This window comes from Mobula hypostoma, chromosome 27, assembly GCF_963921235.1.
Source record: "Mobula hypostoma chromosome 27, sMobHyp1.1, whole genome shotgun sequence".
Taxonomy (NCBI): domain Eukaryota; kingdom Metazoa; phylum Chordata; class Chondrichthyes; order Myliobatiformes; family Myliobatidae; genus Mobula; species Mobula hypostoma.
Window position 1 is genome coordinate 32,823,542 of NC_086123.1, and position 25,050 is coordinate 32,848,591.

At 44.8% G+C, this 25,050-nt stretch overlaps 1 protein-coding gene and 1 long non-coding RNA gene across 3 annotated transcripts; both read left to right on the plus strand.

The window, feature by feature from the left end:
* The first annotated feature begins 3,245 nt into the window (after window positions 1–3,245).
* Window positions 3,246–7,253, plus strand: aplnra (apelin receptor a). 2 transcript variants are annotated; one of them, XM_063034179.1, is made up of 2 exons: window positions 3,246–4,292; window positions 5,083–7,253. In XM_063034179.1, the coding sequence occupies exons 1-2, from the start codon at window positions 3,295–3,297 to the stop codon at window positions 5,111–5,113; spliced, it is 1,029 nt and encodes a 342-aa protein (XP_062890249.1). In that variant the 5' UTR covers window positions 3,246–3,294; the 3' UTR covers window positions 5,114–7,253. The 2 variants fall into 2 exon arrangements, 1 of the variants encoding a protein (XP_062890249.1); XR_010016217.1 differs by having other exon boundaries at window positions 3,248–4,597.
* Window positions 7,254–12,483: 5,230 nt separating this feature from the next.
* On the plus strand, window positions 12,484–23,919 carry LOC134338387 (uncharacterized). The gene is made up of 3 exons (XR_010016218.1): window positions 12,484–14,430; window positions 17,940–18,076; window positions 22,819–23,919. It is a non-coding gene; the product is annotated as an uncharacterized LOC134338387 (long non-coding RNA).
* The last annotated feature ends 1,131 nt before the right edge of the window (window positions 23,920–25,050 follow it).

Sequence of the window (25,050 nt, forward strand, 5' to 3'; positions counted from 1 at the left end):
TGAAAGACTAGGTGGCAACAAACTCTTTTACTGACCTCACCAGATGGCAAATTTACCTCTGCAGACATGCCACAGCCCACACTTCATGCTCTTTTAGCGATGGGCTGGAACTTAAAGTCAGAGATGAAGGAAGATTTACAAATGATCTCTAAGGCAGTTCCCACAAAGATTTAGGAATCCGTGCTGAGAATATTTTTCCCAGCATTGGTTATTGTGAGGTATCAGTTCAAAGGGCTCTGTGGTATTCATCAGCTGTGATGTCAATCAAGCTGGCTGAGTAGCCAATTATGTGAAAGAATTCCTACCCAGCAGCAAACCCAGAGGGAATAAAAACCATATTTAATTACATTACAAATTACAGAACTCTGAACAATATAGGATCATGCACTTATAATAAAGGTAGAGGCTGGAATGTTATAAATCCCACTTTTTAAATTTTAAAACCTAATATTTATGCCACATATTATGGCCTGCTGCATCCTAGACACACGGTAACACACCTAGACACTTATAACACCGGAGGAGGCCATTCGGGCTATCATGTCTGTACGGCCCGCAGATCCGCTTTCAGGTTTAGATGGACTTCTGGGTTCTTGGTCCACACGGCTGCAGAAAATGAAACAAGTGAAAGTGTACAAGGATGTTGCTGGGTCTGGAGGACCTGAGTTATAAGGTAAGATTGAATAGAATAGGACTGTATTCCTTGGAACGTATAAGATTGAGAGGAGATTTGATACAGATATACTACATTATGAAGGGTGCAGATAGGATAAATGCAAGCAGGCTTTCCCACTGAGCTGGGTGGGACCACGACTAGAGGTCATGGGTTAAGGGTGAAAGGTGAGAAGTTTAAGGGGAATATTCTTCACTCAGAGTGTCCTGAGATTGAGCTGCCGGCGCAAGGGGTGCATGCGAGCTGGATTTAAGGGAAGTTTGGGTAGGTACATGGATGGTAGGGGTACGGAGGGCTGTGTGGTCCCGGTGGAGGTCGACGGGCGGAGGCAGTTTAAAAACGGTTCGGCACGGACTAGATGGGCCGATGGGCCTGTTTCTGTGCTGTACGTTTATTTCTATGACCTGATGACTCTAAGAACCTGCCGGTGAAAATTGTGAAGCGATCGAGCCACTGAATCTCCGACAAGTGCCATCTATTAGAAGCTGGAAGCGTGGAGCGGAGAAGGCCTTTCGGCACACGATGTCTGCGCCGGCCGGGATACCGACTGAAAAACTGATCCCATCGGCCTGCTCAGGATCCATATCACACCCCCCCCAACCTCCACCCCATTCCTTTCATCTTCAGATGTTTGTCTAAAGACTTCTGAAACGCCACCATCGTATCTGCTCCCACCGCCTCAGACACCTCCCATTCTGTGTGCGCCTGTTTGGGTAAGACTAATCGCCCGAGCACATCTCTTTTAAACTTTCTCCTTTCCCTTTAACACTGCAACGTTCAGAACATACACTAAATAATTCACCAGTTAAAGTTTGTTGTAAAAGTCAGTGTAGATGATTTCTCCTAATCCCACTGGCAAAGGCTGAAAACAGAGCAGAGAGCGGAGAGCGGAGAAAAATTGAAGCATTCACGGCAATTTTCGCATCTCTACTAAATCGCAGTTGCTGCCAGTTTCGCGGTGTGTTGACAAGGAAAGCCGATGCGGTTTGGCTGACATTATTGACATGGAATCTGGACCAGTAATGGCTAGATAACCATTGTAAGCATGACATCTGATGGAGATGTCCAAGCTGTTGCTTGCAAATCATTCCCACTTTCCGCTCCAATGAGATCAATCAATCCTGCAAAGATGATCTCCAAGTTCTGAGTCTCGGGGCTCCTACCAACACTGTTGGAGTACGACCAATTGCGAAAATACTGGAAACTGGTGTCGATGTTGCATGTCTGAAAACAATACTTGTTGATGGATATACATGCTGTCTTTCTATTTTTTTGTATGTGTTTAATGATAATAACTTTAATACCCCTCAGATATGAAAAAAAATGCGCTTTGCGTGTGTTTTGTGAATGCTACGCTTCACAGAAGCTCAGCTGTGACGAGGTTCACGGTCACATCCATCGGTTACACCCGCGTTACACACCTACACATTTACAGCGCAGGAGGAGGCCATTCGGGCCATCATCTCCATACCACCCGCAGATCCGCTTTCAGTTCGCCGGACTTCCCAGCTCGTGGTCCATACTGTTGCAGAAAATGGAACAAAAGCCCATCAACTGTGAACATGGTGAAGCGATGTAGTGGCCAGTGTCGGTAGAAGTAATCGCCACTGATCACTTACAACTTTCATTGATTGCAAAAACTTTTGCACAACGAGGAGACTTGGTACCATTGACAGAATTTTTTGTGTGTTTTGATCTTTGCAGCCTCTTTTAGTGCGTCAGTAACAAGGTCCTTCAAATTTGTTCTATGAAAGGTCGCTGATGTAATACAAATATGTTCTCTCTCGGTGACTTTTCACGCTTAATTTCTCGGACCCAAAGTATTTCGCACCCCCCGAGATCCAGTCAAACTCCAGTCAATGTTTTTGTTTTATTTTACTATCTAGATCCCAGTCTGTTATTCCACGTTATCACGGGTTAGTTTTCTATTTGATAGGGCAGCATTTTCACAGTTGACTGTCTCTCCCGTCTCCCTCTAAACTCACAACTGTGCAGGGGCCTGTATTAAATCTGCGCTTTAAAAGAGGCTTAGTGCTTCGGATGTTGCCTTGACTTTAATTCTGCGATTTAAAAGTGTCTCAATGCTTTGGGTGCTGCCTTTAATTCTGCGATTTAAAAGTGTCTCAATGCTTTGGGTGCAGCCTTGGGTTAGGTGTCGCCTGCCCTTTGCGGTTAATTTGTTACTGCCTGGTTCTTGCAGTGTAATCTCAGTACCGCTTGTGATCTCAGGGCTTCTGCCCGCTAATTTGCTAAATGCAAACTGAATTGACCATTTTAAAGGATTTCATTTTCTTATTGAGGAACGGAGGTAGTTCTAATTATTCCGCACAGCCCCCCGCTCCATTGTCAGTTCCACATTCCGAACCCGATACAAACATTCTCAATGCTGAAGGAGCATCATTAGGGAGGGAGTTCTACTGTGAGGCTGTTTGTAAACAAGCCTCGTGAATGTCTCTTTAAGGATTGGCGTTGGTAAGTACTGCGTAATCGAATCTTCCCCCTTCGGAATTGCTGATTGGCGTTATCCTGGGAGGGGGGTCCACCGGTGGGGGCGGAACCTGGGGTATATCAACTCTCACAGCAAGCCCAAAAGCGCGGCGATTTTTTGGAGAGACTTCACGATGGTTGACTGTATGATTGAGATGGAGAACGGCAGTTACCTGGTGGACGGTCTCTGCGCAAACGAGAGTGAGGTGTGCAATTACACCGACTGGGAGCACTCTACCTCGGTGGTTCCGGTGCTCTACATGCTGGTTTTTGTCTTCGGACTGTCGGGAAATGGAGTGGTCATCTGCACGGTGTGGAGATCTCGCACCAAGAGGAGATCGGCTGACACCTACATCGGGAACCTGGCGCTGGCGGACTTGGCCTTTGTGGTGACCCTACCTCTGTGGGCTGTGTACGCCGCTCTAGACTATCACTGGCCCTTCGGCTGGTTGCTCTGTAAAGTCAGCAGCTACGTTGTGATGATCAACATGTACGCCAGCGTCTTCTGCCTGACCTGCCTCAGCTTTGACCGGTACCTGGCCATCGTGCACTCCCTGTCCAGCAACAAGCTGCGTTCCAGCCGCACTACACTGCTCTGCTTGGCTGCCATCTGGGTCCTGGCGGGGCTGCTGGCCCTCCCTGCCTTACTCCTGCGGAAAACAGAGGAAAAGGAGAACATAACCGTGTGCGCCATGGACTATACCTGGGTGGCGAGTGAAGACACCGAGCATCTTTGGATCGGGGGGCTCAGCCTTTTCGCTAGCTTCTTGGGCTTCATCCTACCCTTCCTACTGATGTCCACCTTCTACTGCGCCATCGCCAACACCGTCACCAGGCATTTCCAGAACGTCAAGAAAGAAGAGCAGAAGAAGAAGCGTCTGCTGAAGATCATCAGCGCCCTGGTGTTGGTTTTTGCCATCTGCTGGCTTCCCTTCCACGTTATCAAGACCCTCGATGCCCTGTTCTGGCTGGATGTCATCTCCAACCACTGCTCGTTAGATGTCTTCCTCCAGGTGGCCCACCCTTACGCCACTTGCCTTGCCTACATCAACAGCTGTCTCAACCCGTTTCTCTACGCCTTCTTCGACCAGCGTTTCCGATCCCAGTGTCTGTCCGTGCTGCGCTGCTCCAGGTTAAAGAAAGCTCTGCACGTCTCCATCACCTCCATCTCCACCAGCATGAGCAACCCGACCAAAAGCGAGGCTCCCTCCTCCGCCACTAAGGTGTAGCGCCCTGCGGCATCAGGGAGTCCAGACTACTCCCAAGTACTCTGCCCATTCACTGCTTCCACTCGGTGACTCCGATCTCCCCACCCAAACCGGGACAACTTCTTGGCCTGGAACCTGCAGCAGCTCCCCCACCCCTACCCGCCTCCCGGCTCTGTCCACTACACCGAGTGAAGTGAGGCAGTTCGGGGCGTGGGGGCCGTCGTTTTAGGTACGGCCAGTTCTCCAGCCGGGGGTTAATCAATGATCTCCCACGCCCCTGGAAATAATGCTGTCGGTAGCCTCATTCTAGGAGATGGTTAAAGAAATGAGTTGTCCTGATGCTTACGTCTGTTTGATAACTGGGGGTTGGGGTTGGAATGGGGAGGTGGGGTTATGTGCTCCTGAGACAGAAGCCGGTTTCTTCTGAAAGATGTTCTCTCTCTCTCTCTTTGCGGGATGTTCCCTCACCCTCTCCGCTGCGCCCCCCACCCCAACATTTCAGCTCCCCTTTTATTCCTCTCCCCCCCATCACCCCCTTCGGTCCCCCCGGCACAGTCGGGCGCTCTGCAAGGACGGCCCCCCCACCCCGCACCCCACGCACCGCGCCTCACCCCCGGACGGTAGTTGCGATGTCGGCGTGAACTTGCCGCTCCGCCCTGATACGTGCGAGCGGTGGCGGGAGCTCTGAACGTTTGCTCTCTGGCTTTCCCACAGCGCTCCCAAGTGGATCCCACCCGGCTGGTAGCCCCGAGCGGCGGTATCTGAGGGTGGGGAGTGAATGCAGAACTGTGCCCTTGCCTGAAGAAGCGACTGTTTGGGTAAACATGTATATTTATTTTGCTTTTGGCTACAGCTTGTGCTGAAAACCCGGATGGAAAGCTGAGATATATTTTATAAATATAACCTGCTTTTGCTGGTTTACAATTTAATAATGGCTGACAGAAACACATGAAACCTTCACTGTGTATTTTTCACTCATGATAAATCAGGGATCTAAGCGTTAAAGCGACCAGTGACTTTTAAAAAAATATATCGTTCCTGCTTATTAATATTTTGTGACACAAATTCCTCGCCGTGGCTCTGTTCATGTAACCTCGAGTCCTTGTACTTACACTGTTCGTCATCTTTGCCTGTCGACACAACTAACCAATGATACCCGAGATAGATTATCAGGGACATACAAGTGACTTAAAATTAATCTGGGTTCTCAGTTTTCTGGAGGCTGGCTTCAGACAGTGTGCCGTCTATTTGACTGGACGCGTGGAAACAGTACGCACAAAGCGCTCTGTGTTCCTGACGGCAGATGCCAGTCTGGGCTGGGTGACCACACATGCTGCTCCTGTAAAGCAAATTATGCAGTCAAACCTAACAAAGGAGAGAGCTACAGCTTTAATGTTAGCATCTGTATAACCAGCTGTCATCCCAAGCGTCCTGAATAGCTCTATTTTATTTTGCTCTGCCGGGAACGCGACGGGCCGAACAGCCTCACCGAGCACACAAACTTGCGGCTCTCGCCTCGACAGAGTTTCACTGGTGCTCTGCAACCCGTTTAGTACCTCACCCTTGCTTCAAGTTGTAACCTGAATTAAAAACAAATGCTGGAAACGTGAGCCTAGTAAAATAAGGGGGAAAAAACTATTTTAATAATTTTGGTGCAGACTGAAAAGGAAACTCCTTTGTAGGAATAGCTGAAAGAGTGAGGAATCTCTGATCACTCTTGTATGCTCCTGTGTTACAAAGAGGCAGCTAATTCCTTACAGCAGCATAATATTTAATCAGTGAGCCTTGAGCATCTTTTAAATTGATTAAGTTCCACTCAAGTGGGGCGAAGTGGTTAGCACAACGCTTTACTATACCAGTGACCCGGGTTCGATTCCTGCCATCGCCTGTAAGGAGTTTGGAGCTTCCCTCCACGACCCACGTGGGTTTCCTCTGGGTGCTCTGAATGTAATGGTTAATTGGTCATTGTAAATTGTCCCGTGATCAGGCCAGGGTTAAATCGGGGGTCACTGGGCAGTGTGGTTCCAAGAGCCGGAAGGGCCTGTTCCACACTATATCTCAATAAAATAAAATAATAAATTTTAAAAATGCAACAGATTGTTAATGGATCTGTATCTTGTAAATGTTTTTTTTTCTCTTAATCTGCCTCCCACTTAAATTTTGAGAGTTAAAGACAACAGCATAGTTCTCAGGTAAAATAAAAGCAGCTTGTCTGTTGCCAGCTTTGCTGGACCAGGTATATAGGAGCAGACACGATGGGCCGAATAGCCCAATTCCGCTCCTATATCTTGTGGTCTTGTGTACCTGGCCGGAGAGAATGCACACCCAAAGGTAAACATTTGTACTTTAACAATTGCAAGTGCTTTCATTGGAGACCCTACTAACCAGGACAAAGTACACAATTAACTGCCTGCTTGTGATACTCTATTTGCATATTTTGGTCAGAGTTATAATGGGGTTCATTATTTTAATGAGAAGATGAACTATTTTCATTTTGTAGTGCCTTCTAGAGCTTTTGTTGTTGCCAAAATGTTTTGTTACTGCTGAGTTCTGTGGAAAGAACCTTTCACGTTTGGCTTAATTATGAGCACAGAAGAATTTTTGAATTGTGTACCAACTGCAAGTGTTGTGATTGTATGAGTTGGTGTGATCATTTATAAGAACCGGTAAGAAACTGGAGATTTCATTTGCCATAATATTTGATATGGCTACATATTGCTTTATATTTGTTTAATATCAATTATTTCTGGACTTTTATATCACTGTCTGACTGTGGATCAGTTTGACATCTTGTTACATTTACAACAGTGTGTCTTATTATTGTATAATGCATATCTGTGTCTTCCTACAAAATAAAGCTCTCCAATTGGAGAATAAAGCTTCAAACATGCTATGGTGTGTGCTTTTTATTGTGATTTATAATATTGATATTTGAAATGTAATCTGCATTTTATAGTTTGTTTCTTACACTTCCCCAGACCGTGCCTACTTCTCACGGGTCATTCATTTGCTAATTCTTAATTACATGCTAATTACATTTGTGAAAGTATGTTCCATTTTTCAGCAATCCTCCATCACACACATTTGCTAGTGTCTAAATTATGATTTATTTCACCAAGTTTCTCGAATATTTTTACTCTCCCTCTCTTTCTGTCGTGTTTTACAGAAGCAGTCTGGTACGGTTTTAGCAAAGAACACGCATGACATAGCACCTCTGAAACTTGGCATCGAATGGTTCAAATGGTTTAATTTAATATCAGAGACTGTATACCGTACACAACCTGAAATTCTTACTCTTTGCAGACATCCACAAAACAAGAAACCACATAGAATGAATGAACCCTGAAGCCCCCTTCCCCCATTTGCAGCAGCCAAATCACCGCCACCCCAACCCCACCATGCCCACCATAGCAAAAGCCCCCAAAGATCTAGAGTCCATCAAAAACTACAGACCATGACCTTGCACTTCAGTATCTCAGACAAGCTGTCTCTCAGTGAGGGAGAGAGAGGTCGCTCCTCTGCAGCAACGAGAGTGGAGACCAGCAGCCCCAAAGCAGTTCACATTGATATAACCATATAACAATTACAGCATCTCAGCCATCTCGGCCCTTCTAGTCAAACTCTTACTCTCACCTAGTCCCACCGACCTGCACTCAGCCCATAACCCTCCATTCCTTTCCTGTCCATAAACCTATCCAATTTTACTTTAAATGACAATATCGAACCTGCCTCTACCACTTCTGCTGGAAGCTCGTTCCACACAGCTACCACTCTCTGAATAAAGAAGTTCCCCCTCATGTTACCCCTAAACTTTTGCCCTTTAACTCTCAACTCATGTCCTCTTGTTTGAATCTCCCCCACTCTCAATGGAAAAAGCCTATCTGAATAGAATGATAATTTTAAACAAAACACATAAAAATTGCTGGTGAATGCAGCAGGCCAGGCAGCATCTATAGGAAGAGGTACAGTCGATGTTTCGGGCCGAGATCCTTCGTCAGGACTAATAGAAAGAAGAGTTAGTAAGCGATTTGAAAGTGGGAGGGGGAGGGATGGAGCTAAGAGTTGATTGGCAAAATGGATATGAGAGGATCATGGGATGGGAGGCCTAGGGAGAAAGAAAGGGGGAGGGGTGAAGCCCAGAAGATGGGCAAGGAGTATAGTGAGAGGGACAGAGGGAGAAAAAGGAGAGAGAAAAAAATAAAAATAAATAAAATTATATATATAATAAATAAATGAATAACGGATGGGGGGACGTTGGGGAGGTGGGGCATTAACGGAAGTTAAAGAAGTCAATGTCCATGCCATCAGGTTGGAGGCTACCCAGACGGAATATAAGGTGTTGTTCCTCCAACCTGAATGTGGCTTCATCTTGACAGTAGAGGAGGCTGTGGATAGACATGTCAGAATGGGAATGGGATGTGGAATTAAAATGTGTGGCCACTGGAAGACCCGAGACCCGACGCAGGATGGGAGACCGTTTCGCTGAACACCTACGCTCAGTCCGCCAGAGAAAGCAGGGTCTCCCAGTGACCACACATTTTAATTCCACATCTCATTCACATTCTGATCAACTTTCCAGCTCTTAAATGCATCTCCCCCATTTCACGCACATCTGCTCTCACTCCATCCTCCCGCCACCCCACTAGGAATAGGGTTCCCCTTGTCCTCACCTGCCACCCCACCAGCCTCCGGGTCCAACATATTCTCCGTAACTTCCGCCACCTCCAATGAGATCCCACCACTAAGCACATCTTTCCCTCCCCCACCTCCGCTTTCCGCAGGGATCGCTCCCTACGTGACTCTCTTGTCCATTCATACCCCCATCCCTCCCAACCGATCTCCCTCCTGGCACTTATCCTTGTAAGCGGAACAAGTGCTACACATGCCCTTACACTTCCTCCCTCACAACCATTCAGGGCCCCAGACAGTCCTTCCAGGTGAGGCGACACTTCACCTGTGAGTCGGCTGGGGTGATATACTGCATCCGGTGCTCCCGATGCAGCCTTCTATATATTGGTGAGATCCGACGCAGACTGGGAGACCGTTTTGCTGAACACCTACGCTCTGTCCGCCAGAGAAAGCAGGATCTCCCAGTGGCCACACGTTTTAATTCCACGTCCCATTCCCATTCTGACATGTCTATCCACGGCCTCCTCTACTGTTTAGATGAAGCCACACTCAGGTTGGAGGAACAACACCTTGTATTTCGTCTGGGTAGCCTCCAACCTGATGGCATGAACATTGACTTCTCAAACTTCCGCTAATGCCCCACCTCCCCCTCGTACCCCATCCGTTATTTATTTATATACACATGTTCTTTTTCTCTCTCTCCTTTTTCTCCCTCTGTCCCTCTCACTATACCCCTTGCCCATCCTCTGGGCTTCCCACTCCCCCTTTTCTTTCTCCCTAGGCATCCTGTCCCATGATCCTCTCATATCCCCTTTGCCAATCACCTATCCAGTTCTTGGCTCCATCCCTCCCCCTCCTGTCTTCTCCTATCATTTTGGATCTCCCCCTCCCCCTCCCACTTTCAAATCTCTTACTAACTCTTCCTTCAGTTAGTCCTGAGGAAGGGTCTTGGCCTGAAACGTCGACTGTACCTCTTCCTAGAGATGCTGCCTGGCCTGCTGCGTTCACCAGCAACTTTGATGTGCCCTTCAGCAGGACATGGTTTCTAACAAAACCAGCTTTATGTGTCAAGATGAAGTACTTTGGTTTAACAAAGGATTTGAGACAGTAGCAGTAGCAGCAAACCAGGTTCAATTCCCGCTGCTGCCTGTAAGGAGTTTGTACGTTCTCCCTGTGACCACATGAGTTTCCTCTGGGTGCTCTGGTTTCCTCCCACAGTCCAAAGACGTACCCGTTGGCAGATTAAATTGGTTATTGTAGATTGTCTTGTGATTAGGCTCGGATTAAATCGGGGGATTGCTGGGCAGTGTGGCTTGAAGGGCCTATTCCATGCTGAATATCGATAAAAAATATAACTTTCTGTTAGCCACTTGTACGCTAACGCTTTCTAGTAAGGTGTACTTCTACTATTTTTAAGACACCCAAGTACATTTCTCCTATTAGATCCCTCGGTCACTGAAAGTTTTAGTTAATTTGCTTAGTACATTTAACAACTCTGGTTCTGAGAGGAAAACTGAAGGTTTTTTTTGGAAATCATCATCATTAATCGTTAACATGGTGAAACCACAGCACAGGTCTACATGCAGGCAAATACTCAAAATAACTTTCAATAGATAAGGCTGTGAACTTTCTACCTGCACTGCATCTTACTGCAACAATGAGCCTATCGTCAGAAATGGGTCTTTGCAGAACTTGCATTCAAAACTCAATCTTTCAGCCCTTAGTGTTGATTGATTAAGATCTCATGAAAATCCTTTTGAGATCCTCACTTTCATAAATGTCTTCAGCTAATGTTTGCTCTCATGTCATTCAGTCATCAGGAGAACACGTAACTGTACTTGCTAGTCCTGAAAGCACGTGGAGTTGTACTGCTGAAGACTTGAGTAACCGGATCCTCTCCTGGTTTCCAAGCTCCTGGCTATAAAAATGAAACTGATCTGCGCTCTGTCAGTTACCGCTGCTGATGTTAGAGAAGGTCACCGGACATCAATCTGTTTTCAATTATCAGCAACGTGACAGATGGAGTTATCAGAAATGTTCTCCATAAGATATAGGAGCAGAGTGAGACCACTCAACCCAGTGAGTCTGCTCTGCACTGGATCATCAATGAGATATTTTCCCTACCTTCTCCTATAACCTTCAACTAATCAAGAACCTATCAACCTCCATTTTAAATATAGCCAATGATTTTACTTCCACATATATCTGTGGCAATGAATTCCACAGATTCACCACCCTCTGTAAAGAAATTCACCCTCATCTCTGTTCTAAAGAGATGACCTTGAATTCTGAGGTGTGCCCATTGGTCGCAGACTCCCGCACTATTGGAAGACATCTTCTTCATGTCCACTCCATCTAGGCATTTCAAGCATTTCTCATAAAGTGTGTCCTAACCAATGATAAGCACAACACTTCTTAGAGCAACACACAGAAAGTGCTGGAGGAACTCAGAAGGTCAGGCTGCAACTATGGAAATGAATAAACAGTCGACGTTTTGGACCGAGACACTTCTTCAGGACTGGACAGGAAGGGGAAAGACGTGATTTCACCATGACAACTCGTCTGGACTGTATTAAGCCTTGGTGCAATCAGTGCTGGAATAGTTGGTTTCCACGCTGACGTAAGAGTGACTGTCATTGAGATGAAAGCAGCACTGAAATACGTCTGATGTTAGCGGAGGTCACAGGACAAAGCAATTCCAGTTGCTGAAGTCACTCCTGGCTCAAAGAAACATGGTTGTGCTTGTTGAAGGGTAATGATCTCAGTCTAGGACCGGGATTAAACTTCCACACCTACAACATTCCCTCCGTTAACTTTGCTAATGAGCTTCTCGCTTTTACCTGCACAGTGTCCGTTCAATTTACAATTCATCAAGTCACAAAACAGCCTCTGCCTGAGACAGCATCATTAGATAAGTAACAAATAGCATTAATACCACATGCATTCAGGCATTGCTCATAAATAACCCTTAGCAAATCCTGTTCACCTTCTGACATCATTATCAATGGAATTTTTAAAATCCAGCAACCTCTTCTTGATCTCGGTGATTGGGTTTGCCTGCTTTGGAAAGTTCCTAATCTTATTCTACAAATCTGACCGTAAACATATGTCTCTGCTGAATTGAGGGAATTCTACCATTAGTATTCAACACATCCCTTGATCTCCTATTTGTGATTAGTCATATAATTATGATTGATAGAATCAAAATCAGAATCAGGTTTAATGTTGTGAAATTTATTAACTTTGCAGCAATAGAGAGGGAAAAACTGTTAGTTACAGTAAGAATATATATGTATATCAAATAGTTAAATTAAGTTAGTGCAAAAACATAAATTTAAAAAAGTAGTGAGGTAGTGTTCATGGGTTCAATGTCTATTCAGAGATCAGATGGCAGAGGGAAAGAAACTGTTCCTGAATCACTGAGTGTGTGCCTTCAGGTTTTGTACCTGCTCCCTGATGGTAACAGTGAGAACAAGGCATGTCCAGGGTTGTGGGGTCCTTAATGATGGACAATGCCTTTCTGAGGCATGATGCAAAGGGCTAAAAACAGAAGTTAATGTGTAAACCATTCCTGGGCCGGTGTTACTGTTATCTGTGATAAGCTTCTTTGTTTTTGTTATTACCCAAGGAGATGCAGCAGACCTGGACCCGTTGTAAATACTCCTTTGTTGAGATGGCCTCTCTGTGCAGTGACGGTCGATGAATACCAGCTGCCAGCTTGTCGCTTACAAACATCGCTAACAAAGCCAACCCAGGTGAAACTTCCACTGCCATTGAGCTGGCAGAGAGAAGGGTATTTGAAGTCCTGTGTACAAGCTCAGAGGTCCGCAGGAAGAACAGCCTAGGAGCCTGTGTGAATGATCTCTGTGAGGGTGGAGTGGTAGCTCGTGCCCCGTCCACCATGAGGTCTGACCCGGGATGGCTCCTTTGTCCACTGAAGCTAATGAAAGTGAAGCCGGCCAGTGGTGTAGTGGGATCAGCTCCGGCCCTTCGAGGTAAATGGCCCCAGGTTCGAATACGGCCAACTCCTTGCACGCTGGGATTGAGCATCGAGCGAGCACTTCAGATAAATGCTAAAGAAACAGTAACGTTGCCGCCGGACGTGCCACAAGGCACGGAAAGGAACAACAACAAAGCTCACGAAATGAAAGACCAAATGGCCATTGACTAAAAGACCCTTGGTTGAGGACTGAAGGATAAAGATGAGCACATGGAAGAAATATTCATGCAGGCTTAAGGACTGCATATGAAAACTGGATGGAGGAGAAAAGAAGGAAAGCTATGTTACTTGTGTCCAAGTGGGTAAAACCTGCAGCAATAAACTGCTCACCAACTGTCTCCTGTTGTTAAATTAGAATTTTATACTCTTGACCTTTCACTGAACAACTAGTTGCTTCTTGTCCAAGAAGCAGTCAAGTCTTTTTGGTTGGGACCATCAAATGAAACCCTATCTGCTCCCACAGGTGGATGTAAAATGTCCCATTCCAGAGCTTGCAGGGAAGGATGGGAGTTATCCCTGGCGTCTCACCCATTATTTATCACTCAGTAAGCATTGTTTAAAGTAAAGGCCCTCAGGTCATGAACATTTTATTGATTTGTGGGAGCTTGCTTGCTGATGATTGTATTTCCCATGCTTTTCAAAGTACCACATTTCAAAGTATTTAGTTTTTTGGAGCATCAAGAAAGAGAAATTAACTGAATTTCAATAACAAGAGTCCTTCTTTTGGGAGCTCAGTTGGAGACACAGTTGCCTTTGAGAAGGCCTGCTCCCATGGCTTCACCTGACCCTGATCAGGGGGTGGGGGGGGGGGGTGCTGAGCAGGTGCTACGCCTTGCCCAGGGTGTCCTGCAGGCTAGCGGAGGGAAGGAGCACCTTACACCTCCTTTGGTAGAGAGAGAGACTTATCTCCACCCCGCCACCCAATGTTACAACGTACGTTCAAAGATTCAAAGTACGTACACAGTATATGACCCTGAGATTCCCCATAGACAGCCATAAAACAAAAAAACCATGGAAACCATTCAAAGATGAACTTCAACCCTCCCCCTGCACAAAAAATACACAGAAATGCATAAACAGCAATGAAAAAAGAGAGTAAAACACACAATATAAAACTCAAAAATTTACAAGAGTCCGGGCATATTCAGTTCAGTCTAGTTCCATATCTGCAGATAAAACTACAAATAAAGCTAATCTTTCTTCTTTAATCAGTTTGAATCTTTAAGTGGAAGCTCAGGGTCACTCCCACGGACTGAGCACAGGTGTTCTGCAGAGAGATTGCCCCACGTGTGTTTGGCTTCTCCAGTGCAGAGGAGACATTGAACATAGTATACAGATTGCAATGCTGAGAGTATGTGAGACGTCCGGTGCTGGAATCTTGTTGGAGCTGGCAGAAGTTGTGAAGACGGTCCACGAGAATGATCGGGAGGAAGGTAAGGACCTGGGGAAATCTGATCCTGTTGTGTCCAGGAGGAGGAAGGGGTGAAAGCGGGGGTGTGGGAAATAGACGAGATCAGTCTCACCAGAATCCATAAAGCTGGAGTGGGGGCAAGTCATCCTCAACCCCAAAGGAGAGAGGATATTAAAAAATGATTTCAAAATTATTTGCGTAGAGAATCCCGCACAGGATCAAAATAAGCTGCAGAGAGTTGAAAACTCAGTCAGCTCCATCATGGGCAGTAGCCTGCCCAGCATCCAGGACACCTCTAAGGAGTGAGGCCTCAAAAAGGTGGCGTCCATCATTAAGGACCCCCATCACCCAGGACATGCCCTCTTCTCATTGCTGCCATCAGGGAGGAGGTACAGGAGCCTGAAGGCACACACTCAGTGATTCAGGAACAGCTTCTTGCCCTCTGCCATCTGATTTCTGAATGAACATTGAACCCATGAATACTACCTCACTACTTTTTTTTCGCACTACTTAATTAATTTAACATATATATATATAATTCACAGTTTTGCTCTAATTTACAGTTTTATTATTATGTATTACAACGTACTGCTGCCACATAACAACGAATTTCACGACACATGCGGGTGATATTAAACTTGATTCTGATTCTGAATCTAAATTGCGTGGGGCTTTCCCTGTGCAGAGTCCCAAATAATCACTAGTGCTTTAAAAAAATGGCAACGACATAAAATCAGGCCATTTCCTTTCCAGAGACAGATGGTAAAGAATTTGGCCACGAAACACTCAGTTTATTGCAACCAGAGTCTGTTTTTAGCTCCTTTCACCATCACACGCCTTCAAACAGGCCCCTCACATTCTACCTCTGGCTCATTGAAGTGGGAATAATCACTGATAAAAGCTCAGCAAAGTTTGTTTGGAAATCTGCTGACTCCTACAAAAAGAAAATCAGGGATATCTGGTCTGCGTTGACAAGTGGCTTCCTCTTCCCCTGAGCCACTATTTCTGACTTGTGCTTGTTGATTTCCCCTCATAAAAGGGACCTGTGTGCATTGGGTTGTCTCTGTGCCTAGAACTCGGCCCTCTGCCACTTTCCTCCTTGTCCTCAGGAAGGGACTGGAATCTAAACAGAATGGAGCGAGATTTGAAAAAAAAATGGCCAGTCTCACCGCTCAAAGATAAAGACTTTTATTCCAAAGCGAGCCAGCTGTCAGGGATTTCCTGAGAACCGCGTATCCTTGGAGACACGGTTTTAGGCCCTGCTTCATTCGTTTATTTTGGCTTTGGAAGGGAAAAACACACAATGTTGACTTGTTCAAGGAGGCTTCTTTCAAAGGGTTTGAACACACTCCTGTCAGAAGCTGTTCCTGAAAGAACCAACATTTGCTTTAGTAAATGGGCTCAGATTTATTAAAGAGTGTAAATTGTGGAAAGGGGGAGGGATAGGGAAATGTTAAACCCATAATGCAACACATTACCAGGTCTGAAAACAATCCCAGCCATCATTTTCAAACGTATAACACTCCACTCATAAGGGAAGGCTTGGAAAACTTTCCAAAGGGAAAAGAGGGTGGAGGGAACCAGAGATCTGAAAGACCTCATTAGAGGAGCCAGGCAAAGAAAGACTTGTGTTTATAAAATGTCTTTCATCACATCACAAAGTATTTTATAATTACGTGTAGTTACTGTTAAGGCAGGAAACACCACAGCTAATTTACACAAAGCATGCTCCCACAAACAGCTGGAGACGCAAGCAACCGCAGATGCTGGAATCCGGAGCAACAGGCAAAGTGCTGAACAAGTTCAGCAGGTCGAGCAGCATCTGTGGGGGAGTGGGGGGAAGGGAAGGCCCACGTTTTGGGTCGACGTTGTTCGACCTGCTGACTTCCTCCAGCAGAGTTTTCATTGTCCCCTAAACAACTGTTTGATAATAATCAGATGATCTTTTCCATTGATGTTGAGGAGGGATTAATATGGACTCGAACACTTGGGATAGATCCAGTGGTATTATTTGATATCATGCCATGAGATCTTTTACATCCAACTCTGAGAGTAGTTTGGACTTTGCTTCAGCATTTCACCTGGAAGACTGCACAAGATCAAAGTAAGCTGTAAGTTCAGTTAGCTCTATCATGGGCACTAGCCTCTCCTGCATCCAGTAGTCCTCATCGAGGGATCAGAAGTGGAAAGGGTGAGGAATTTTAAGTTCCTGGGTGTCAACATCTCTGAGGATCAATCCTGGGCCCAACATATCGATGCAGCTATAAAGAAGGCACAACATATTTCATTAGGAGTTTGAGGAGATTTGGTACGTCACCAAAGATACTCGCAAATTTCTACAGATGTTCTGTGGAGAGCATTCTGACTGGCTGAACCACCGTCTGGTATGGGTGGAGGGGGCTACTGCACAGGATCGTGGTAAGCTGCAGAAAATTGTAAACTCAGTTGGCTCCATCATGGGACTAGCCTCCCCAGCATCCCCAAGGAGCGATGCCTCAGAAAGATGACATCCATCGTTAAGGAACCCCATCACCCAGGACATGCCTTCTTCTCATTGCTACCATTAGGAAGGAGGTAAAGCACACGCTCAGTGATTCAGGAACAGCTTCTTCCCCTCTGCCATCAGAATTCTGAATGGACATTGAACCCATGAACACCACCTCTCTACTTTTTTCTCTCTTTTGACACTACTTACTTAATTTAACTTTCTTTATATATATATATATATATATATATCAGGTGGTGGCGTGGAGATGCATCTTCAGCAAAGGAGGTGTAAGGTGCTCCTTCCTTTCACTAGCCTGCAGCTCACCCTCGGGCAAGGTGTAGCCCCTGCCTAGACACCCCCCGCCCCGATCATGGTCACATGAAGCCATGGGAGCAGGTGGTGGATGGTCGTATGAGCAGCTGGTGCACATCACAAGTCCTGGTTATGCGACCACTGACGCCAGGCAGACAATCTCTGAAAAGTATTGATAATGGCTGGGGTCACCCATCTTGTAAGGACACTGCCCAGAAGGAGGCAATGGCAAACACTTCTGTAGAAAAATTTCCCAGGAACAATCGTGGTCATGGAAAGACCACGATCACCCACGTCATATGACACGGCACATAATGATGATGAATATATACACTTCTTACTGTAATTACAGTTTTTTTATTATTATGTATAAGATAATAAGATGCAATGATCATGTGGATAGTTGGAGGCTTTTTCCCAGGGCTGAAATGGCTAGCATGAGAGGGCACAGTTTTAAGGTGCTTAGAAGTAGGTACAGAGGAGATGTCAGGAGTAAGTTTTTTATGCAGAGAGTGATGAGTGCGTGGAATGGGTTGCCAGCAATGGTGGTGGTGGCAAATACAATGGGGTCTTTTAAGTGACTCCTGGATAGGTACAAGGAGCTTAGAAAAATAGAGGGCCGTTGGTAATCCCAGGTAATTCCTAAAGTAAGTACATGTTCGGCACAGGTTTTTGTTTCTGACCTCTATCCTCAGACCCCATTTTGATTGTTTTTCACCTTGTTTCCATAGGGATTGGAGCCCACCCTTTCCAGTGGCTGGGCAGTCTCTCGATTCACATTCAGGTGACTGGCCACTGACGTTAAACTGTGAGTGGGATTATCTGATAAACTGCAGCACTTCACCAATGTTCCAAAGCCTAAATGATGGTAAGATTCAGAATTCATAGTTGCTTATTATACCCACAGCATCAATAAAGAGGCCTTTTTTTGGGCTCCAACAGCCCTTATTTTTAACTACCTTATCCCGTGAAAGGAGAGAGGTGATTGGGATGAGAGTGATGATGGCCGTGGACTGTTTTGAGTGAAGTTTGGATTATGGCAGGAGGGCTGGCAGTCTCCTTCTTTCTTTCTTTTAAAATCTTTTTATTGGATAAATATACTAAGGGTAAACCATAAAGGCACTAATACACTGTTAGAAATTACAGGAGATATTAATACAGAAGAAAAAATTGATACAAACAGTGCAATTTAAACATAAAATAATATGGTAAAATAATAGTATACTAATTTATATATATATCAATAGAGAAAAGGAAAAAAAACCCCAAAAAAACCCCACCATGCAACTAACTAAAAGCAAAGCAAAGCAATGGGCTAACTCAGAACCAAGTAGAGTTAAAGAACTTAAAATCACGTCCTCAAACCCGACCTCCATTAAAAACAGTTAAAAAAAAAGGCAAGAAGGGAATATAAATATGGAACAAAAGAGAAAAAAAATTACATTAAATGAAAATATTGAATAAAAGATCTCCAGGTCTGTTCAAATTTAAGTGAGGAATCATAAAGATTACTTCTAATTTTCTCCAAATTTAAGCATAATATCATCTGGGAAAACCAAAAAAAGGTAGTTGGAGCATTAGGCTCTTTCCAATGTTGTAAGATACATCTTTTCGCCATTAAAGTAAGAAATGCAATCATTCTACGGGCTGAAGGGGAAAGATTACTGGAAATTTTAGGTAGTCCAAAGATAGCAGTAATAGGGTGAGGAGAGATATCTATATTCAATACCTTTGAGATAATATTAAAAATGTCTCTCCAAAAAGTTTCCAGAGTAGGACAAGACCAAAACATATGAGTTAAAGAGGCTATCTGCCCCGGACATCTATCACAAAAAGGATTAATGTGAGAATGAATGCGAGCTAATTTATCTTTGGACATATGTGCTCTATGTACAACTTTAAATTGAATTAGGGAATGTTTAGCACAGATAGAGGAAGTATTGACTAATTGTAAAATCTGCCCCCAGTCATCCACGGAAATAATAGAACCCAATTCCTGTTCCCAATCTGACCTAAGGCAGTCTCTACTCCACGGGTTCCCAGCTTAAGATCCACAGACCCCTCGGTTAATGGAAGGAGGCCATGGCATCAAAAAAGATTGGTAACCCCTGCTCTAAATGAAAAGAAGAATATCTGCAGGTCACGGAAGCCACAAAACCAAACAGAATGCTTGTTCAACAGCAGCTGACACCCACCTCGACATCCGGAAAAGATTCATCTTCACACATATCGTTCCAGTACCTCCAGATATTTCTCCAACAGTGATAATGAAATCAACAGGGACATATTCAATTAGACCATAAGAAATAGGAGCAGAATTAGGCCATTCAGCCCATCCAGTCCGCTCCGCCATTTCATCATGGCAGATCCATTTCCCTGCCAACTCCTTTCTCCTGCCTTCTCCCTGTAAGCTTTCACACCCTGATTAATCAAGAACCTGTCAACCTCCTCCCTAAACACACACAGTGCCCTGGTCTCCACAGGAGCCTGTGATAATGAATTCCACAGCAGTTCTGTGCAACCTGTTCTCTTGTTTGTTCACCGACTCTTCTCAATTCTGCTACTACCCAACTACTCCACTCAATCACTTCGGCTTACCTTTGGGATGTGAGAGAAAACTCGAGCGCATGAGAATACAGCCCAGTCCATCACAGGAAAAGCCCTCCCCATCACTGAGCACATCTGCAGGGGCACTGTCACAGGAAAACAGCATCCCTCATCAGGGACCCCCACCACCCAGGACATGCTCTCTTCTCACTGTTGCCATCAGGTGGAAGGTACAGGAGCCTCAGGACTCACCCCACCAGGTTCAGGAACTGTTACTACCCCTCAATCATCAGGCTCTTGAACCAAAGGGGATAACTTCACTTGCCCCATCACTGAACACGGCGCAGCACATCACACGAACCAATCTTCTGTCCTTGGACTCACTTTACACCGCACGCTGTCGGAGCAGTGCTGTCAGGATAATCAAGGACACAACCCACCCAGCCAACACACTTTTTGTCCCTCTTCCCTTCGGGAGAAGGCTCAGGAGCTTGAAGACTCGTACGGCCAGATTTGGGAACAGCTTCTTTCCAACTGTGATAAGACTGATGAACGGATCCTGACCCGGATCTGGGCCGTACCCTCCAAATATCCGGACTTGCCTCTCAGTTATTTTTGCACTACCTTACCTTCCCTTTTCTATTTTCTATTTATGATTTATAATTTAAATTTTTAATATTTACTATCGATTTGTACTCCAGGGAGTGCGAAGCGCAGAATCAAATATCGCTGTGATGATTGTATGCTCTAGTATCAATTGTTTGGCAACAATAAAGTAAAGTAAGTAAATGTTCCCACAACCTATAGACTCACTTTCAAGGACTCTTCATTTCTTGATATTTATTGCTTATTTATTTATTATTATTATTTCTTTCTTTTTGGATTTGCAGTTTGTTGTCTTTTGCACACCACTTGAACGTCTAATTTGGTGTGGTCTTTCATTGATTCTGTTATAGTTATTATTCTATGGATTTATTGAGTATGCCTGCAAGAAAATGAATCTGTGAGTTGTATATGGTGACATATATGGGCTTTGATAATAAATTGACTTTGAACTTTGAAAGCAGCATCCATCATCAAAGCCTCCCACCATCTGGACCATGCCTTCTTCTCACGACTACCATCGGACAGAGGCTACAGAATCCTTACAGCATTTAGTGAGTCCAAGCCAGTAGACACAAAGCAGACAATGGCCGTTCTGGAATACTTGCCTGGCTGGTGGAGATGGGGATAGGTTTGAATTCCCTGAAAGGTTATATCCCCCCGAGAGACTCGTGTGCTTTGCTCTGCAGCTTCACAGAAGTTTGAAAGATCCCAAATCCTGTCTGACTCCTGAGAGTAAATTTGGCCTCACTCTGCCTGGAGGAGGAGGTGACTCATGAGTTCTTAGCAGCAATGAATGCAGGATGAATGAATATTTGATGCCATTCCATTATCTGATAAATGTGGTAAACAATGATCTGTTGCTAGACACAAATTCTGCCAGCGTACCATGTATAGCAAATACCCAACTGAGTTCTTCAATGGCGTGTCCTGTTAGCTTTCAAGTGTGGTTTGATGTCTGTCCATTTTGAGAACGAGAGAACTGTTATTCTCTGCTTGGTGAAGATGGACCCGCACCGGTATGAGAGGTCAAGTTGCTGATTTCCACTGTTGCCTGCATATTTTCACATCTTTCAGCTTTGGCCAGATGCTGCCAATTCTGTTTGTCGCTTGGCTAGACTGCATTTCGAAGAATCCTTGGCATAAATGCTCTTGGTCCATGTTTTTAAACTGCACTGGTCATCTGACAATCCAAACATTCTGCTTGGAAAGGCAGTAAACTTTCATCTGGACTCTTGCCCAGACTGGACCATTCTCTCAAAGTGCGTTTGTAGATTCATTTCTGTGGTGCATTTTGCTGTGTTTCCCAAGCAACATGAATGGCTGTAACTGGGAAATCCTCGAATGGAAGTTGCTGAGTGAAAATTGACCGTTCATAACCTCTATCAGAAGATTCATCCATTGATCTGAATAGTGTCAGTATTTACATATTGTTTTCATGAACAATGATCAATTGTAAGATCGGGTTTTCCTGGCAAAATGTATCACTTTTGTATCATAGAGGCTGCCATTGTTTGAAATACCATTCTAGGTCCTAGAATTACCAGTAGTGGTTATGACAACAAACTGTCGAGTCAGTTACTTTGAAGATAATTAAAAGTGTTGATCATTTAAGTCTATTGTCTGTGCATCATCTGGCCTTTTGGAGTTTTTCAAATTGCCTTTGAAGCCAAACTTAGCTGTGCCTAGGAAGTGTTACACATATTTCGGTGAGGAAGTTGCGAAACTGAAATATTTTGGAGCAAACGTTTACAATCAGATCAAGGTGTCCTCTCACAGTGTGATCTTCATCATGCCTTTGCATTAGGACTCGGTGCAGATCACCTCTGGTTAATGAGTGACACACACAGAACGCTGGAGGAAGTCCAGTCCTGCCGAAAGGTCTCAGCACGAAATGTCGACTGTACTTTTTTCCACAGATGCTGCCCGGCCTGCAGGAAGGAGCTACTCTGGTGACAAGTACTTGCTGACCAGTGGCACCTTGCACTAACAGTACAAACGTATCGCCCCGATAACATTGTGAATGCGTATACTGGGGGACGTCCTGAATGTAAAGAAAGGCATGGACTGATTTTGTATTTCTTACAAATAGCTTTTTATGAATAAAATTTATTTTTGAAATTAAAAAAAACCCTTGCTCAGATCTCTGTGTAACAAATAGCAGGGTAGCATAGCCGTTTACGTGACACTATTTGAGTGCCAGTCACCCTGGTTCAATTCCAAAGCTGTCTGTAAGGAGTTTGTACGTTCTCCCCATGACCATGTAGTTTCCTCCGGGTGCTCTGGTTTCCTCCCAAAGTCCAAAGACATACTGGTTAGTAGTTTAATTAGTCACATGGGTGTAATTAGGCAGCACAGGCGTGTTAGACCGGAAGGGCCTATTACTGTGCTGTATCTCTGAATCTAAATCACTCAGAATCTATCTTAACTTTTAAAAATTTAATCTGATTTCTTTTTTAGTGAAGATACCTGTCAAATGCGGAGGAACTCATTTCACCTTTCTGGAATACAACGAGACCCCATAAAGTCATGAGGCACCATGCGACCAGGGGAATGAGCTGCCATGCACTATGCCACCAAGCCACCATCTTCGTCAAGTACCCATGCCACCGCCAGGGGATGAGCAATCAGCTGGCAGAGAAGAACGCCAGCGGAGCAGTCAGCAAACTCACCCACACAGAAAGGCAGAACAGATCCGACCAGCTGTTGTGAGTCACGAACTGGGTCCTCTCTGCACCGGCTAGCCAGTAACCTGCCTCTATCTTCTTCTCCAACCCACCACCACAACCATCTTAGCATCAGGCACCTAACTAAACTTTTTCCACAATGGAAAGTGACCTCCTGCCTAACAAATTTTCACATGATAAAGGTTCTTTAGAAATATAATCTCTTCATTAATCTGGGGAGGTGTCTATTAACTAAATTATTGATCTGCTGGTTCAAGTAATTCTCTCTTTCCCACCATATTTTTATTGTGTTTGGTATAAATTATTTTAGTACAGTATTTTCATAGTGAGGTATATGTAATGCATCCTAGCCATTATTTAAGTGGCTTCAGAAGAGGAAAACGTAAGTGATGTCAGCAAACCAAAGAGAATTCTATCTGTCTCTTTGATTGTTTCTAGCACTTACCAAGATCCAACTGTACATCCATTGTTTTCTAGATGATCCGAGCAGACCTATCAGCAACCTACATCCGACTCAGTCTGATCCAATTCTTTGGACCAATCTCTGCTCTCAGCCAGTGAAAAATAAACCACTCAAGCAAACACCTGATGCTATGTGTGTTTCTGGTTTTTGGTTACTCTGTTATTTGTTGCTATTTTGCGTGACATCGAACGGGGCGGACGGGCTCTGGTCCTGCAGTCAACTAACGACGCAGCGCTAAATCTAACTGAACTGAACTAAACTGACCATTCCCAGACTGTTGCAAGGACTCCGCAGTTTGATGTTTAATATTCCATGTGTTATTTGTCATTTTTTGTCATTTGCGCGATTTGTTCTTTTTTTTGCACGTCGGGTGTTTGATGCTTTCTTTGAATGGGGTCCATGGTGTTTCTTTGTTCCCACGACTGTCTGCAGGAAAATGAATTTCAGGGTTGTATACTGCATGCACACTTTGACAATAAATGTACATTGAGTCTTTGAATTTGAATCTTTGAAACGCAGCCAGGTAAAAATACTCAGAGTTGCCATGTAGGTGAAGTAATGTCTAACTTTGCTCATGCTCTCCATGTAAACTGAGACTCTGTTTAGCTTTACCTGATTTTCTCTCTCCATCCTGTAATGAATACAGAAATCCTTCCCTTCCTCCCTGTTTTATTGGCAGAGGGGTTCAGCAGCTGGCTGGTGGACGCCGGTGAGTGTGACTCAAAATACCAACCTTTGGCAGCCTAACAGCAAACTTCACATTCACACCTTCCACAGCCGTGGGGAGGACGATGTCGACCCTGGGTGGGGAGGCTCGAACCAGGGGTCACGTTCTCAAAACACAGGGAAAGGCCACTCAGGACAGAGAAGGAGAAAAATTCCTTTACACAGGGGATTCAACTCACTTACTGACTCATGCAAGGCAGAGATTAGTAAGTCTTTGGATATCAAAGGAATCAGCTGTTAAAAGGGAGGTGAAGCTGAGGTAAAAGGTGTGTCACGTACTTTCTATGTGTGGGAGCAGGCACGAATGGCTGCTCTTGTTTCAGACGTGCTGACTGCAGTTCTCCACCATCTGATCACAAGCTTACACTGCTTTCTACAGCCCTCCACACACATGAGGGGTCTCGGCCCGAAACCTCACCCGTTCTGACTCCCCTCCACAGATGCTGTCTGACCTGCTGAGTTCCTCCGGCATTTTGTTGCTCTGGATTTCCAGCAACTGCAGAATCTCTTGTGCCTACACTTTCCTTTCTCCCAAGGCTCCACGGCTCCAAACTCAACTTCAGTTATTGGCTTACTTCTGTCGTCTACACGGTTTGTTTGTTTTTTTTCTCCCTGTTCATTGGTCTTCTATTTTTAATGAGTTCTACCTGGTTTCTTTGTTCAGTGGCTGCCTGTAAGGAGACGAATCTCACAGTTGTATAACATAAATTAACTTTGATAATAAATTACCTTTGACCTTTCTCTTTCCACTGTCCTCTCTCTGAATCTGTACTCAGGAGACTGAATGCCCAGTACTGTTCCCTGCCTTTTCTGCTC

Bases quoted from the DNA above. Each gene is read 5' to 3' on its own strand.
- aplnra (XM_063034179.1), top strand. From the start codon at position 3,295: ATGGTTGACTGTATGATTGAGATGGAGAACGGCAGTTACCTGGTGGAC. The intron at 4,293-5,082 runs GTTAAAGAAAGC...GCTTTCCCACAG, and splicing joins TCCGTGCTGCGCTGCTCCAG to CGCTCCCAAGTGGATCCCAC.